This window comes from Schistocerca americana, chromosome 2, assembly GCF_021461395.2.
Source record: "Schistocerca americana isolate TAMUIC-IGC-003095 chromosome 2, iqSchAmer2.1, whole genome shotgun sequence".
Classification (NCBI taxonomy): Eukaryota; Metazoa; Arthropoda; class Insecta; order Orthoptera; family Acrididae; genus Schistocerca; species Schistocerca americana.
Genome location: NC_060120.1, coordinates 1107666249 through 1107682422, shown reverse-complemented (window position 1 = coordinate 1107682422; position 16174 = coordinate 1107666249). Strand labels below are relative to the sequence as shown.

Below are 16174 nucleotides of genomic sequence, written 5' to 3'. Positions count from 1 at the left end.
TTACATGCAAGAAGAACGTCCAGACAGCCGTTTGTATCCCATCTAGATTGGTTTCGTTGCTTCTAATAGACTGACCGTAGTATTTTAATAGTTGATAGATGGAATTGTCTAGCAGTCGCCTCCCAACAGCCCGGCAATCAGTCTGTGGTGTCTTCAAAAGCTCTTGCTTCCTCCGTTATACCACAATATCGCACTCACAAGGTAAACAAGAATCAGAATTGTTATGCCTGTCCTAAAAACGTATGTAGCAAGGTTTGCACGAGATTCAAAATCATACCTTATGGTTCTTGATTTATGAACTTTTACCTGACCAGTGGTTAATGAATTTTTAAAAACTGACCTAAGAAACAAGTTAAATATACCTCCATTCAACTAAATTTAATTACTTGTGTAATAAATCAGTCAGTAAATTGCAAATAATGTATCTCCTTAAAAAATTATAATTACTCATCAAAATAGTGATTTATACTTCTCTTAACGAAAGGAATAATATTAATGATACTTTACTTTGTACTTCCATCTCAGAAAAAGGACCTCATATCAGTTAACGTACCAAGATGGCTGACATTTCACCTTCCTAAAATTAGTAAAAACAAAAGTACTGACGCAACACGTGAGCGCACGTAGTTTGTCAGCATGCGTTTCACGCTGTCTGTCACACGCTGTTCCCATACAATAATGTCAGCTTCTTTTTGTGTAATGTCTTGTGCTGTCGTAAGGAAAAACAGTCAACTCGAGGCCATTGAATGATACATTACCCCAACTGGTCATGATCCCCCATAGGTAAATCAAAAATTGTAAATGGGCAATGTACAGGTGGAGGATGGAGTACGCTGTACGGGCGACTTTCTGTGTGTTGGCTGATGTCTTGCAAGAAGAAAATGGCTTAAGGACTGGTTCAGTGGTTACTATTGATACAAAATGATTCGGTGCGGTTCTGTGATCAGGCTTACTATTTACAACTCTGACACTCTACACAAAATACTGCGCTCCAGAGTTTCCAATTCACCGCATCTGCCGCAGAAGTTTATCTGCATGAGGTGTATGCCTGCTAGTTTCTCATTGACTGGAATCTGCCTGTATGCAAACCTGTACCCTATGCTGCAGACTTCATGAAGCAAGAAATGCTCCGCAACTATTTCCCACACAATGTTTCACCGGTACCGACTAATTCTTAAAAAAATGGTTGAAATGGCTGTGAACACTATGGGACTTAACATCTATGGACATAAGTCGCATAGAACTTAGAACTACTTAAACCTAACTAACCTAAGGACATCACACAACACCCAGTCATCACGAGGCAGAGAAAATCCCTGACCCCGCCGGGAATCGAACGTGGGAACCCGGGCGGGGGAAGCGAGAACGCTACCGCACGACCACGAGCTGCGGACGACTAATTCTTACTCTACGGTATTCTTGAGAAGGTTGCGTCTGAAACCATCGTATAGTTTCTTTGCAGTCTTCTCTCTAGGACTGAGGGCGCTTGCTCTCTCACAGTTCTTTTACATGCATCACTGTCCATGGATACTGCGGAGGGCACTGGTTGGACTGATTGTTTTCTGTGGTTCTGGAAGGATTCTGAATCAGCAGAGTAGCGCATAGCGCACTTTGACAGAATGTGAATCAGGCCGAAGCACCTCCTGGTTTTAATGTGGAATCTTTAACATGTCACCACGTCGTAGTTGCCAGATGACTGCTTCTACTATAGCTCCTCCCACTACTTTGGACAGTTTTAAAATTTGGACCGTATAATAATTACATAGCAGATTTATGGTACAACTAGTCACATAGAATCGTAATCTGAAAATAAGGCAAGGCAGAAGGCTCGGTGTCCTGGGTTTATTGTTTCAAGCAGCGCGTTTCAGAACCCTACCCCATAATCCAGATTTTAATCCTGTGCTGCCACTTAAATATTGGAAATTTGTGGTAAGTTCGTATTGTACCAAACTGCTGAGGTCATCGGTCCCGAGACTTACACACTGCTTAATCTAACTTAAACTAACGTACACTAAGGACAACACACACACCTACGCCCGAGGAAGGACTCGAACCTCCGACGGAGGGAGCCGCGTGAACCATGGCAAGGCGCCTAAGACCTCGCAGCTACCTCGCGGGACTCCTCGGGTCTACTTGAGGCTACTGATAAGAATTTTCTTAAAAAAACGAGAGCTTGGGGCTTGTCTATTATGTAGCTCTGCTCACAACTGTGGAACGGTGGCTTACGGAGTATCTATGTAGAGTAAATGTAGATGTAGATCTATATTCTCCTTTCGAAATTACAATAATATTATATGTAATTCTTTGTTGCAGCCAGTGCTGTGCGAGGCGTCGTACGTGCTTCTGGAGTACGCCAGGACGTCCATGTTCATGTGGATGTTCGTCGAGGGGCTCTACCTGCACAACGCCGTCACAGGTCCGTCTCAATCAGATTATATGTGCTGTGTGTAAATCATTGTTGCTTCTTCACAGCAGTCACATACGAGGCTTTGATTAATAAAACTGTTTATAATATTTTGTAGGGTTATCAGTCGGCAGTTCGCCTGCTGTTGTCGTAAGTACCGGGTGGTTGTAATTAAAGTGCAACAACTCAAATGTCCAGTCTGTAATCATCTTATAGCATCGAAACTTGTGGATATTCTAGTGCGTTAATGCGGAACCGATTTACGCTGGAACATAATTAGTACCAGTTTTGGCCATCAGGTGCAGATCTGGCGCTATGAACATAAGAAAGAGGTATATAAATGTTTCCACATGTAATGGATTAGGGACGGGACTTGGGAAGGAAAGGTCAAACAAGTGAGAAATGCATAATGTTGATTTTATTATTAAAGCACTGGAGACATGGACGAGATGCTACATCCATATAACGACCTGATCAACAGCTGCTCGCAGAAGTTCCTGTAGGATAGAAGCGACAAGTTCCTATACAGTCGCCTTCGTATATAGCAGAGACAGAACATGTTCCTGGTAAACGCGTTATTTTGGATATCACCAAGCCAAAAGTAACATGGATTCAGATCAGGTGATCTCGCAGGCCATGCATCTGGAATATCTCTGGATATACCTCTTTCGTGGAAGGTTCGATTAAGTAGATATTTCACTGGGCAAAGGACATGAGATGTTGCCGCATTCTGCATGAAAACATTGGCTTCCACTCAGTTGCGCTTTTCCAAAGCAGGTATCACACGTTGTACAAGGAGTTCTCGATAACGCGAAGACGTCCGGTACACCTGACAGGCTTTCTTGGTGTACTCCCTTCCGTAGAAGGCTGGACCGAGAATAAAGGTGCTCGCGAATCCACACTAGTCAAATAAGGCGAGCGCAATGGCTCTTCGTTCACACCATGGGGATTAACAATAACCCAAATTCGGCAGTTCTGTGTATTCGCCGCACCCTGTACTGTAAAATGGGCCTGGTCACTCCAATGAATATTGCCAGGGCACGTCATTATCTTCGATCTATGCCGGAAACCGATGAGCAAATTCAGAACTTTGCTATAGATCATGATGTTTTCGTTGCTGCATCATCTGTATGCTATATTGAGGTAACAGTTTCTCTGTAGCTACATTGTTCACTCACTTCATTGCTTGTCAAATGAAAGCATGGATGTCATACCAACATACAAACAGTTTACAGTGCCAGATTTGCACACTGCAGAAAAAATTGGAACTAATTATTTCCTAGCGTAAATCAGTTCTGCGTTAACTGATTAACATCTCTGACAAGTTTCCCTGTCATACAATAATTACAGTCACACTAGACGTCTGTGAGCAGCTGTACTTTAATTTGTAACAGTTGTGACACTTAATGTAACACTTCTGTCACTAAATGTAACTGGGTTTTCTCTTTCGATGCTGTCAATTGTCAGGATGAGCATTCTAAAGCATTCTTTCAGGGTGAAAATATTAAATAAATTAACTTTTCTCTCTTAACAACATGTGGGCAGGGTGGGTTCTTCCTTGCCTCGGGTATGAGGTCGAATGAAACATCATTTTTACATAAGATAACTTTTATTGAAGATTTATACAACTGTATCTTACTGAATGTTCTGGTTCGGAGAGCGGCAGCTGTGTCGTTTGTGAAGTCTTCTGCTGCGGCAGCGGCGGCGGCGTCTGATTACGCGTAGCGGTGTGTATCTCGTGTCGCCGTCTCGCCCAGTTGACTGGAGACGCGCAACGCGAGGTGGCCCGTTTAATTATTGCGAGCAAAGTCGTACATCGGATGGTGATACCTTGGATGTGGCGTCCCAGTGTTTCTCTTCTCTAAGCGGCCGCGTTTGTTGTGCGTCGACCAGCGGAGCGGCGCGGCGGGGCAAGGCTAGTGTCCCGGACTCGAACCACGGACTCCCGCTTGCCAGTCTTCGGCTGTCAGGTCTTCATCCTAGCTCACAGGCGACTGCTGAGGTGAGGCCGTCTCCTTCCCGTCCTCACGAGTCACCCGGGTACGTAAAAATCAGACTTCAAATACCTTTTAACTTCTGTCTTCTGGCGCCGAGGCTGCTGCTTGCTATTCCATTACAGCGGCGGACTTGGTTCGTCTGTGCACGATGCAGACTCTTCTTGCATGACGGTCTTCAGCACCGAAACTGTCTGAAAACTACTGCTACTCTTGTTTTCTTCCTTCGTCTCTCGTCTTCGTCTCTGTCCCCGTCTCCATCTTCATCTTCGTCTTCGTCTTCGTCTTCGTCTGTCTCGCGTATTTATTCACTTCAGTTTACTGGAGGTAAACGACTTCACGGTCATTGCCTCTTCTGTCATGTTGAAAAGCTTCTCGAAGAATCTTCTTAAAGTCGGATATTGGCTCTTGGAATGTAGGCGAGGGCCTTTGCTCACATGCGACAACTGAGAAACACGTGAGCCGGTCGGGCGATGCCCTGACGGCTGAATCGACAGCGCCCGCTTATGTGGAACTTGCTGACTTCACGGTCATTGTCTCTTCTGTTCTGCTGTTTTACCCGCTGTTTGCCAGTATGTAACTCTCTAAACTAAACCAAGTTTTTCATTTCTATTCTAATTTCTAGTTCACTTTGATTTCACTAATTTATTTACTTAAGTACCACTCAATAAATAATAACCTGAATCTACGAAAACTGGTTCAAGGACTTTGAAACCATTAGTAGCCGACATTACATACGAGTATCATGGAGGTCGGAGGCTCCTTGGATGTATAAAGCAGAATAGATGGCTACCTGTGGCAGATATGGCAGCAGAGTACGGTTCTGGTGGAGGCACAAGTCTTTAGGAGCACACAGTTCAGTACACATTGTTCAGCTTGGGGCTACACAGCTGGTGACCACTACGTATTCTGAGTTGACCAAACGACAGTATCAAGTAAGGTTGCGGTGAAGATAGGTTCCTTAAGATCGGGCCGCAAATCAATGTAAATTTGTCCCCTGATCGGTTGAAGCACGTTTCGTGGTACATAACCTCGATGACAGTAGTTTTAGGTGGTTGTACGCCGCTATTAGAAGGCCAAAATTTGTGTTGCAGTTGGTGTCTTGTTCACCTGGATGTGTTGTTCTCCAGATTTGGACATCTCACGAACGAACCTGAGACGTTATCATGTGACAGACGTGTAATTTACGGGAATATGGCCATCTCTAGGTGGAGATATGGTGCCACATTCATTTGGAAACCTGCCAAGGCTTGTCGCCTCAGTGCTGTAGTGCGTTCCAAAAGAGGACCAACCCGCAGGCGGTCATAATGTTACGACTCAGGTCTACCATATAGCAGTGGCTTACGGTCCGGTTAGAGGGGTGTCGTTAGACCATTTACTGGCCGTTTTGCTAAAGTCGAACTTAGGATGTGCAAGAAGAGCAGAATCAGCCTATATCCCATTGAATGTATATCGGACGAAATAGGGCAAAATTTGAAAGCCTAGGACCAAACCTCGTGAGTGATCAGCGGGCGTTGATATGTCGTGAGCCTGGATGGTTCCCTAAACACCCTACTGTCGCATTCCGTCCATGCTAGGACAGGTCGCCTCATTCACCGTGGAAAAAAAAGCATGTGATGGGGTCGCAGGCGATATGTCGTGTATGAGTGTACTCATCCAGACTAACGGATTGGGTTGTGTATGTTGCAGTTACGATGTTCCAAGAGGGCTCGTACCTCCTCGTGTACTCGCTGCTGGGCTGGGGCGTCCCTGTGTTGATGACCGCTGCCTGGGCTGCGACCACAGCCATCAAGTATGGCGGCTCCAACAGGTGGGTGACTGTGCAGTGCACGGCTGTAGTATATTCCCTGACTCGTCTTAGTGTGCCACATCATCAGTCTAACCATTGAAGCGTAATATCTGAATAGCAGATGATTTGTTTGGCGTGTGTATTGCTCCATTTATCTGACAGTGATGGTGTATTTCATTGGTTTTCGAAATATGTAATCCTGTTCAGCAACACATAGGTAGGATCTAATGCCGTAATTCTTTGCGAGATATGGTTCTTATGGAGACTGTGCGCCCTTACCTTCCACCGACATTTGACGTGACTCAACCAGTTATAGAGGAACACCCATATTTATGGGGAATCATAATCGAGATGCAAATTGAGATTCTTCGTACAGAATAGTCATTTCCACATTAAGTGTTTGCATTATTTCAAAACAAAAAACAATCCAGGGAATAGTACGTCCAGAAAGTAATGTGTAAGTTTTAATACAAATAATTGCGCTTAAGCGATATATGTGGGTTTCGTTACGTTTCATTTCAAATTATTAACTAATAACTGTACTTCGTCACGTGTAATTCCGTTCTACAAGCAGGACTGGATCACTTATACATCTGAATTGAAACTGTCGTAGAACGGAAATCGTACGTCTCCGGACATGGGTTCCAAAATGATTCAAATGGCTCTAAGCACTACGGGACTTAACATCTGGCGTCGTCACTCACCTAGACTTACAACTGCTTAAACCTAACTAACCTAAGGACACCACACACATCCATGCCCGAGGTAGGATTCGAACCTGCAAACGTAGCAGCTGCGCGGTTGCGGACTGAAGCGCCTAGAACCGCTCTGACACAGCGGCCGGCTCCGGAATTGGGTTCATTTTCAGAATATTATGCACGCATCTTCCTCTACAAGTTCTAGAAATTTGTAACAGGAACTTCCGACCACCCTGCCGTAGATTATGTTTGCTTCATTGCTGCCAATTTTAAACTGAAGTCACGTCCACTAATATGTGATCGTCTGTGGGTGGTGTCTTAGAGATATTTACCCTGTTAGCTGAAGCAGTATACGGTTTCAAGTTATTGACTGTATTACTGATCCCTGAAGAAGTACGTGAGCTGAGCGACGTATATTCCCATTGCAGAGGGCACATGTTTATTGTTCTTTTCTGCCGCGGAGTGAAATGGTTTGGTTCCTCTGGGCCATGGTTATTGTCTTACCTTCAATTCCTGGTTCGCGTCGCCCACTCTCTTCAGTAGAGTAAAGTCTTTCATGTTTTTTATTCGCCAGTGCATCAGAGCCGTATTGGTCGGAACATTATGCCATAATGAATGGTATACAGCAGTGGCGTAGTTGTTTGAACTTAACTTGTTGCTTGATTAATTATAGGACGTGTTATTGTACGTAGCTCTTTTTTGTAAGCCAAGAATGGGATGCTGAAAGGTTGAAGGAGTATATAGAGCGTCTCTACATGGAGATAAACTTCAAGGCAGTTTATAGAAAGGGAAGAGGAAGTAGATGAAGAAGAGATGGTAGATTTGATACAGCGAAAAGAATTTGACAGAGTTCTGAAAGATCTAAGTCGAAACAAGGTCTCGGGAGAAAATGCTATTCCATCGGAACTACTGATTGTCTTGGGTGGGGCAGCCATGACAAAAGTCTACCGTCTGGTGTGCAAGATATATGAGACGGCGAAATAGCCTCATACTTCAAGAAAAATGTAATATTCCAGTTTCAAGGAAAGCGCTTGCGACAGGTGTGAAAATTACCGAACTATCAGTTTAATAAGTCATGTTTGCAAAACATTAACACGAATTCCATAGAGAAGAATGGAAAACTGATAGGAGTCGACATCGGGGATAATCAGTTTGGATTCCGGAGAATGGTAGGAACACGTGACACAATACTGACCATACGACTTATCTTAGAAGATAGGTTGAGGAAAAGCAAACCTACGTTTATATCTTTTGGCAATGTTGACTGGGCGCTACAGTGTGGAACCGCGCGACCGCTACGGTCACAGGTTCGAATCCTGCCTCGGTCATGGATGTGTGTGATGTCCTTAGGTTAGTTAGGTTTAAGTAGTTCTAAGTTCTAGGGGACTGATGACCTCAGATGTTAAATCCCATAGTGCTCAGAACTATTTGAACAAATGTTGACTGGAATACTCTTTTTCAAATTCTGAAGGTGGAAGAAGTGAAATACAGGGAGCAAAAGGCTGTTTACGGCTTGTACAGAAACGAAGACACGAGACGGTAATAAAAATAGGAGAGGGGCATGAAAGGTAACAGTGGTTGAGAAGAGGGTTACAAAGGGCTTTGGCCTATCCCCGATGTTATTATATCTGTACAGTGATTGAGAAGTAAACGAAACCAGAGAGAAATTTGGAGTAGGAATTAAAGTTCAGGGAAAAGAAATAAAAAGTTAGAGGTTTGCCGTTGACACTCTAATTCTGCCAGAGATAGCAAAGGACTCTGAAGAGCAGTTGAACGGAATGGAAATCATCTTGAAAGGAGTATAATAGAGGAACATCAACAAGAAAAAATCAAGTATAATGAAACGTAGTCGAATTAAATCTGGTGACTCCGAGGGCATTAGCTTAAGCAACGAGAAACTTAAAGTAGTAGATGAATTTTGCTCTGTGGGCAGCAAAATAAGTGATGATGACCAAATCAGAAAGGATATAAAATGTAGACTGGCAGTGGCAAGAAAGCAATTCCGGAAAAGAGAGATTTGTTAACATCGAAAATAGATTTAAGAGTTAGGAAGTCTCCTGAAAATATTTTCCTGGAGTGTAGCCATGTAAGGAAGTGATACATGGACGATAAACAGTTTAGATAAGACGAGAATAGAAGTTTTGGAAATGCGGTGCTACAGATGAATGCTGAGAATTAGATGGGTAGATCACATAACTAATGAGGAAGTACTGAGTAGAATTGGGGAGAAGAGGAATTTGTGGCACAACTTACCTAGGAGAAAAGATCGGTTTTTTAGGACACGTTGTGAGGCATCAAGAGAGCACCATGTTGGTATTGGAGGGAACCGTGGAGTGTAAAAATCGTAGAGGGAGATCAACAGAGGTATATAGTCAACACATTCAGAAGAATACAGGTTGCAGTAATTACTCGGAGATGAAGAGGCTCAAATGGCTCTGAGCACTATGGGACTTAACATCTGAGGTCATCAGTCCCCTAGAACTTAGAACTACTTGAACCTAAATAACCTAACTACATCACACACATCCATGCCCGAGGCAGGATTCGAACCTGCGACCGTAGCAGTCGCGCGGATCCAGACTGAAGCGCTTAGAAACGCTCGGGCACACTGGCCGGCAGATGAAGAGGCTCGCACAGGATGTAGTACCATGGAGAGCTGCATCAAACCATTCTTCAGACTTAAAGCAATTAAAACATTTCTTATAACAATTTCCTTCTGGTATAGATACGGCATATTCTGTCCGTGGATACGTTATTTTATTGGTAGTAAATACGTACAGGGGACGGAGACTGGCACGTCTGTTATGTGTGTCATCCAAGGCATCTTTGGCCTCTTATCTATCCGCTACATTGTTGCTTATGCGGCTGTAGCATAAGCGTTTGAAACACTTATCACAGTAGCTATAAACTATTCCGCAGAACAGCCCATTTTAACAATATATATAATCGCTGGTAACGTTGGTGTGTCGAAGGCTAACAGACAAGTTTTATGTTTACAGAACATTTAAATTCCAGTTTGCTAATCTCCATTCGAAAAGTTCCGTGTCTTTATAATGCAGTATCCAGTAACTATCAGTATGTCCTCGTCTCCTAATGAGATTTCAGCATCCGTGATTATGCATTGTTTGATCACAATAAGTGGAAATATACACAACTCAAATATTTTTCTTTAAATACTTTTTCCTTTTCTAACTGATTTGCTGCCTCACTTTTCGTGAGTTATGTTTTGACACGGTTATAGCCAATAGCATAGACATTCACATTGTTAGTCTTCATAATCTGTACTATTGGATTAATTTTTCATTCTCGACCAATGGGTGGCGTTTGCCTCTATCTCTGTTGAGACTTTTGATGTATGCCACATTCGGGACCAGATCTGCCCTCTAGTATCTGTTTTGAGACTTTATTCATAGTTCTGTCGAAGTTGGCTGTGACGTCCCCTGCGTGATATCTCCGTTGTTCCCATCTTAGCTGTCACAAGTTGGTTGTAGAGGCTTTACGTCTTTGTTTATTCTATAGACTTTGCTGGACTTTTCACTTGTCTTAACCTATCATGTTCAGTTTATTTCACATTTCAGGATTATTGAATGAAGTGTTCATAAAAATGTTGCTTTTGGTTTGTTTCTGTGGACTGGTTGTAACAGTCACACTCGTTACTTTACATACTCAGAATTAATATGAATATTTACGCAGGAATGTTACAGTGAAACCTGGAGATATTCATAAGAAAGTAAGTTAAAGTCATCGAAGTACGCTATCATTATTTAAAAGAAAACAGAGAATGCAAATGAAGAAAAGAACGAAGATATGTAATATCATGGGAAGGATTCAGCGAACACTTTTCTTGGATATGTTCTGAAGATTTCAATGTTGCGGAACTGGTAAGATATTAAGTAACGGTAGGAAAATTTTAGAGTGCTGTGTCTTGTATCTGCGTGTACCAGCACAGGATCATCCACATCTGCCGCTTCACCAAATCGTTAAGTCTGTTAAGCAATTGTTGTGGCTAAAGTAAATACATTGCGGTTACAGAACTTATTGTATAGCGATACGCAAATACACAGTGGCGGTAGTATCACTTATGCAAGGTAAAGAGGGCAGTACGCTGGCGGAAGCTGTCTTTCGTCGTCACGTGATTCATGTGAAAAGTTTTCCGGCGTGATTATGGCCGCACGGCGGAAAGTACCGTTAACAGACTTCTAGCGCGAAATGGTAGCTGGAGATAGACGCATAAGACACTCCCTTTTGCAAATCGTTAGGGGATTCAATATTCGGAGACCCAAAGTGTCAAGAGTATCAAATGTCAGGCAGTACCTCACACCACACACAAAGCAGGGTCTGACGGCCTTCACGTAACGACCGAGAGCAACTGCGTTTGTGTAGAGTTGTCAGTGCTAAAAGACAAGCAACACAGCTTGAAACAACCGCAGAAATTAATGTGGAACGTAGTTCGAATGTATCCATTACAACGGTGAGGTGTAATTTAGCATTAATGGGCTATGACAACAGAAGCCTGACGCGTATTCGGCCGCGCGGAGTGATCGCGCGTTTTGAGGCGGCATGTCACGGATTGCGCAGCCCCTCCCGCCGGAGGTTCAAGGTCCTCCCTCGGAAGTGGGTGTAAGTCTTGTTATTACCATAAGTTAGTTTAAGTAGTGTGTAAGTCTACGGACAGATGACTCCATCAGTTCCGTCCCTCAGGAATTCACACACATTTGCACATTTGCTGACACGTGTTCCCTTGCTAACAGCACGACACCGCCTGCAGCGCCTCTTCTGGGCTCGTGGCCGTATCGGTTGGACCCTAGACAACTGGAAAACCGTGGCCTGGTTAGATGAGTCCTGGTTTCAGTTGATAAGACCTGATGATAGGTTTAGAGTGTGGCACAGACCCCACAAACCCATGGAACTCCGTTGTCAGCAAGGCACTGCGCCAGGTGGTGGAGTGTGGAGTGTGTCTTCTGATCCAACTGAACCGATCGTTGACGGGCAATGGCTATTTTTGGTTATTTGGAGACTATTTGCAGCAATTGAAGGACATCATGTCCCCAACAGCTGTGGAATTTTTATGAATGACGTGGCGCCATTTCACCGGACGACAGTTATTCGCAATTCGTTTGAAGAACGTTCTGGACAATTCGAGCGAATGATGAGACCACCAAGATTACCCGTAATAAACTCCATCATTTATGGCAGATAATCGAGAGGTTAGATCGTGCACAAAATACTGCACCGGGAAGACTTTCGTATTAATGTATGCCTACAGAGGCAGCGTGGCTCTATATTTCTGCAGCAGATTTCCAGCGACTTGATGAGTCCATGCCACGCCGAACCGCTGCACTACACCCGGCAAAAGGAGGTCTCAGGCCGTATTAGGAGGTGTGCCACGGCTTTCATCACCTCAGTGTTATACAGGTACGCAAATTAATTTGCTAAATATATTTATAAAACACTCAATGACGTGTCCCCTAGTAAATGCTTAAAATTAAGTACAGCACTATAGCTGGGTAATGTAGAACTCTTGCGATTTGGTTGTTTCAGCTCATTCCCAATTGATGGTAAGAATGATTCTGAAACGGGAGGGTTTTTTTTTTCCTAAGAGAGAAAGAACTTTTTAACTGACTCCCTCTTCTTAGTATTCTCTTTCCCCTTCTTGTGCCTTTGTGCAGCTTCGGCGCTAGGTCACCATGTTTGTTGACACGTTTGGCATGGTTAGTTTAAGAGGCAGCCGGATGCCCTTCATGTCCCCTCCTCATTACCCACGAGGACGGACTGTGTTACCTCAACTGTCTGCGTTTAGTGTTATTCTTATGAATGTTTAAAAAATGGTTGATAAATTATTGCGAATCTCGTGTAACAGCTCAGTATTCACCCGTTGGGATCTGGGAAACCGCCTGAAACCTACATCTAGGCCGTACGGCACTCGGACACTCGTCGTAAATCCGCCTAACGGATTCGCACCTCGCCGTCCCGGAAGCGGCTATCCGGGCGGGTTTCTTAACTTACATCCATTTCCAGAATAGGAGCTACATCCTCGTGTAGCCTTCTGAGTCACAAAGATTGTGTCTAAGAATGTAAAATTTTTTAAAAGAGACAAATTCTCTTTCTAAGGACAAACATTTCATAATATGTAGAAGAATAATGTTTCATTTCGCGAGAAATAAAAATATTTATTTTATTTTGATGAAAACACAACTCTACTGCTCATAATTAAGATGCGAAATGAAAAAGAACTTGGTGCAAAGATAGCCTAAAAGTTACGAGAGATAAAGACAAGATCGCCTACCGTGAATGTTCCAGCAAACAAATCGAAAGACTGAGGTAATTACTGAGAAAAACTAAAATGTTGCGAAAAACCCTGTACACAATTTATAGAGAAAAAGTAAAATTTTGGGATGTGCATATTCCGGACCATCAATGACGTTCTTGAAACTTTTACATTTTCTAGAATTGAAAGCTGCGTGCTGTTCTCTTATTTTATAACGATGTAGGTCGTGGCAGCATCTGCATAATACACTCCTGGAAATGGGAAAAAGAACACATTGACACCGGTGTGTCAGACCCACCATACTAGCTCCGGACACTGCGAGAGGGCTGTACAAGCAATGATCACACGCACGGCACAGCGGACACACCAGGAACCGCGGTGTTGGCCGTCGAATAGCGCTAGCTGCGCAGCATTTGTTCACCGCCGCCGTCAGTGTCAGCCAGTTTGCCGTGGCATACGGAGCTCCATCGCAGTCTTTAACACTGGTAGCATGCCGCGACAGCGTGGACGTGAACCGTATGTGCAGTTGACGGACTTTGAGCGAGGGCGTATAGTGGGCATGCGGGAGGCCGGGTGGACGTACCGCCGAATTGCTCAACACGTGGGGCGTGAGGTCTCCACAGTACATCGATGTTGTCGCCAGTGGTTGGCGGAAGGTGCACGTGCCCGTCGGCCTGGGACCGGACCGCAGCGACGCACGGATGCACGTCAAGACCGTAGGATCCTACACAGTGCCGTAGGGGATCGCACCGCCAGTTTCCAGCAAATTAGGGACACTGTTGCTCCTGGGGTATCGGCGAGGACCATTCGCAACCGTCTCCATGAAGCTGGGCTACGGTCCCGCACACCATTAGGCCGTCTTCCGCTCACGCCCCAACATCGTGCAGCCCGCCTCCAGTGGTGTCGCGACAGGCGTGAATGGAGGGACGAATGGAGACGTGTCGTCTTCAGGGATGAGAGTCGCTTCTGCCTTGGTGCCAATGATGGTCGTATGCGTGTTTGGCGCCGTGCAGGTGAGCGCCACAATCAGGACTGCATACGACCGAGGCACACAGGGCCAACACCCGGCATCATGGTGTGGGGAGCGATCTCCTACACTGGCCGAACACCACTGGTGATCGTCGAGGGGACACTGAATAGTGCACGGTACATCCAAACCGTCATCGAACCCATCGTTCTACCATTCCTAGACCGGCAAGGGAACTTGCTGTTCCAACAGGACAATGCACGTCCGCATGTATCCCGTGCCACCCAACGTGCTCTAGAAGGTGTAAGTCAACTACCCTGGCCAGCAAGATCTCCGGATCTGTCCCCCATTGAGCATGTTTGGGACTGGATGAAGCGTCGTCTCACGCGGTCTGCACGTCCAGCACGAACGCTGGTCCAACTGAGGCGCCAGGTGGAAATGGCATGGCAATCCGTTCCACAGGACTACATCCAGCATCTCTACGATCGTCTCCATGGGAGAATAGCAGCCTGCATTGCTGCGAAAGGTGGATATACACTGTACTAGTGCCGACATTGTGCATGCTCTGTTGCCTGTGTCTATGTGCCTGTGGTTCTGTCAGTGTGATCATGTGATGTATCTGACCCCAGGAATGTGTCAATAAAGTTTCCCCTTCCTGGGACAATGAATTCACGATGTTCTTATTTCAATTTCCAGGAGTGTATGTATTTCGTAGGATAAATTTACCTTTTATTTGATTTTTTATATCAGTATCTTTCCGTGACAAGGAGCACGTGCACACAGTCGCTACGCTGATGCAAACAACTCTATAGAATAGTTTTCCAATGTTACTAGTAACCATTATTAGAACTAGTTCCAGCAGTGTTCCACCTACCATCATTTCTGACAGCCTCGGTGGCAAGCCCACTCTCGGGAGATAGTTTATAATTTACATTTAAAATTCAGAACAAACGGTTCATTCGTCATTTACCAAAGAGACGATATGTGCTGGTAACCACCTGTCTATTGGTACAGATGTTTGTTGCAACCTCCTTTAATAACTGAGCTTGAAGTTACTACATACAAGTTACATCCATACGAATAATGAGAGTGCCAGTTAAATACGAGGATTGTTTGTAAAGAATCACCCGTTTCGAAATATAAGCACTGGAGCTTTGTAAATGCATGCGAAGTATCATCTAATGGTGGCTTTCCACAGACGCCATTACGGCAGCCTCCGCTAGCGTGAACGTTTACGTACGCGAGCTTAACCCTAGAACACTAGAGGGAGGAAAACATCACATTGTTACTAAACCACCGTGAAGGGTACTACTCCAAATTTATTCAAACGAAGTCATAATTTATACGTTACGCTTTAATTAATACCAATCATTACATCTGTAGTGGGGTATACTCCCTACCAAACAAAGTCCGAAACATCCTGTTTTGTATCTTACTGCAAAAGTAAATTTTACAAAAGTTTTCTAACCTAGAGTAAAATGCCTGATCCGATGAAAATGCCCCCGAGTCTGGAATGTCGTTGTTGCTGTTGTACCCTTCAGTCCAGAGACTGGTTTGATGCAGCTCTCCATGCTACTCCATGCTGTGCAAGCTCCCTCATATCCGAATAACTACTGCAACTTAAATCATTCTGAATCTGCTTACTGTATTCATCTTGGTCTCCCACTACGGTTTTTACCCTCCACGCGTCCATCCAGTATTAAATTGGTGATCCCTTGATGCCTCAGAGCGTGTCCTACCAACCGATCCCTTCATCTAGTCAAGTTGTGCCACAAACTCCTCTTCTCCCCAATTCTATTCAATACTTCGTCATTAGTTATGTGATCTACCCATCTAATCGTCAGCATTCTTCTGTAGCACCACATTTCGAAAGCTTCTGTTCTCTTCCTGTCTAAACAATTTATCGTCCATGTTTCACTTCCATACATGGCTACACTCCATAAAAATACTTTCAGAAACGACTTCCTGATACTTAAATCTATACTCGAAGTTGACAAATTTCTCTTCTTCAGAAACGATTTCCTTGCCATTGCCAATCTACATTTTATATCCTC

The 16174-nt window shown here is 44.2% G+C and overlaps 1 protein-coding gene across 1 annotated transcript in view; it reads left to right on the top strand.

The window, feature by feature from the left end:
• LOC124594709 (PDF receptor-like) overlaps window positions 1–16174 on the top strand; it is a 397833-nt gene that overhangs the window by 300295 nt on the left and 81364 nt on the right. The window contains exons 7-8 of the mRNA XM_047133076.1: window positions 2314–2416; window positions 6088–6208. Of these exons, the coding sequence (XP_046989032.1) occupies window positions 2314–2416; window positions 6088–6208 (224 nt within the window). The remainder of the gene's footprint in view (window positions 1–2313; window positions 2417–6087; window positions 6209–16174) is intronic.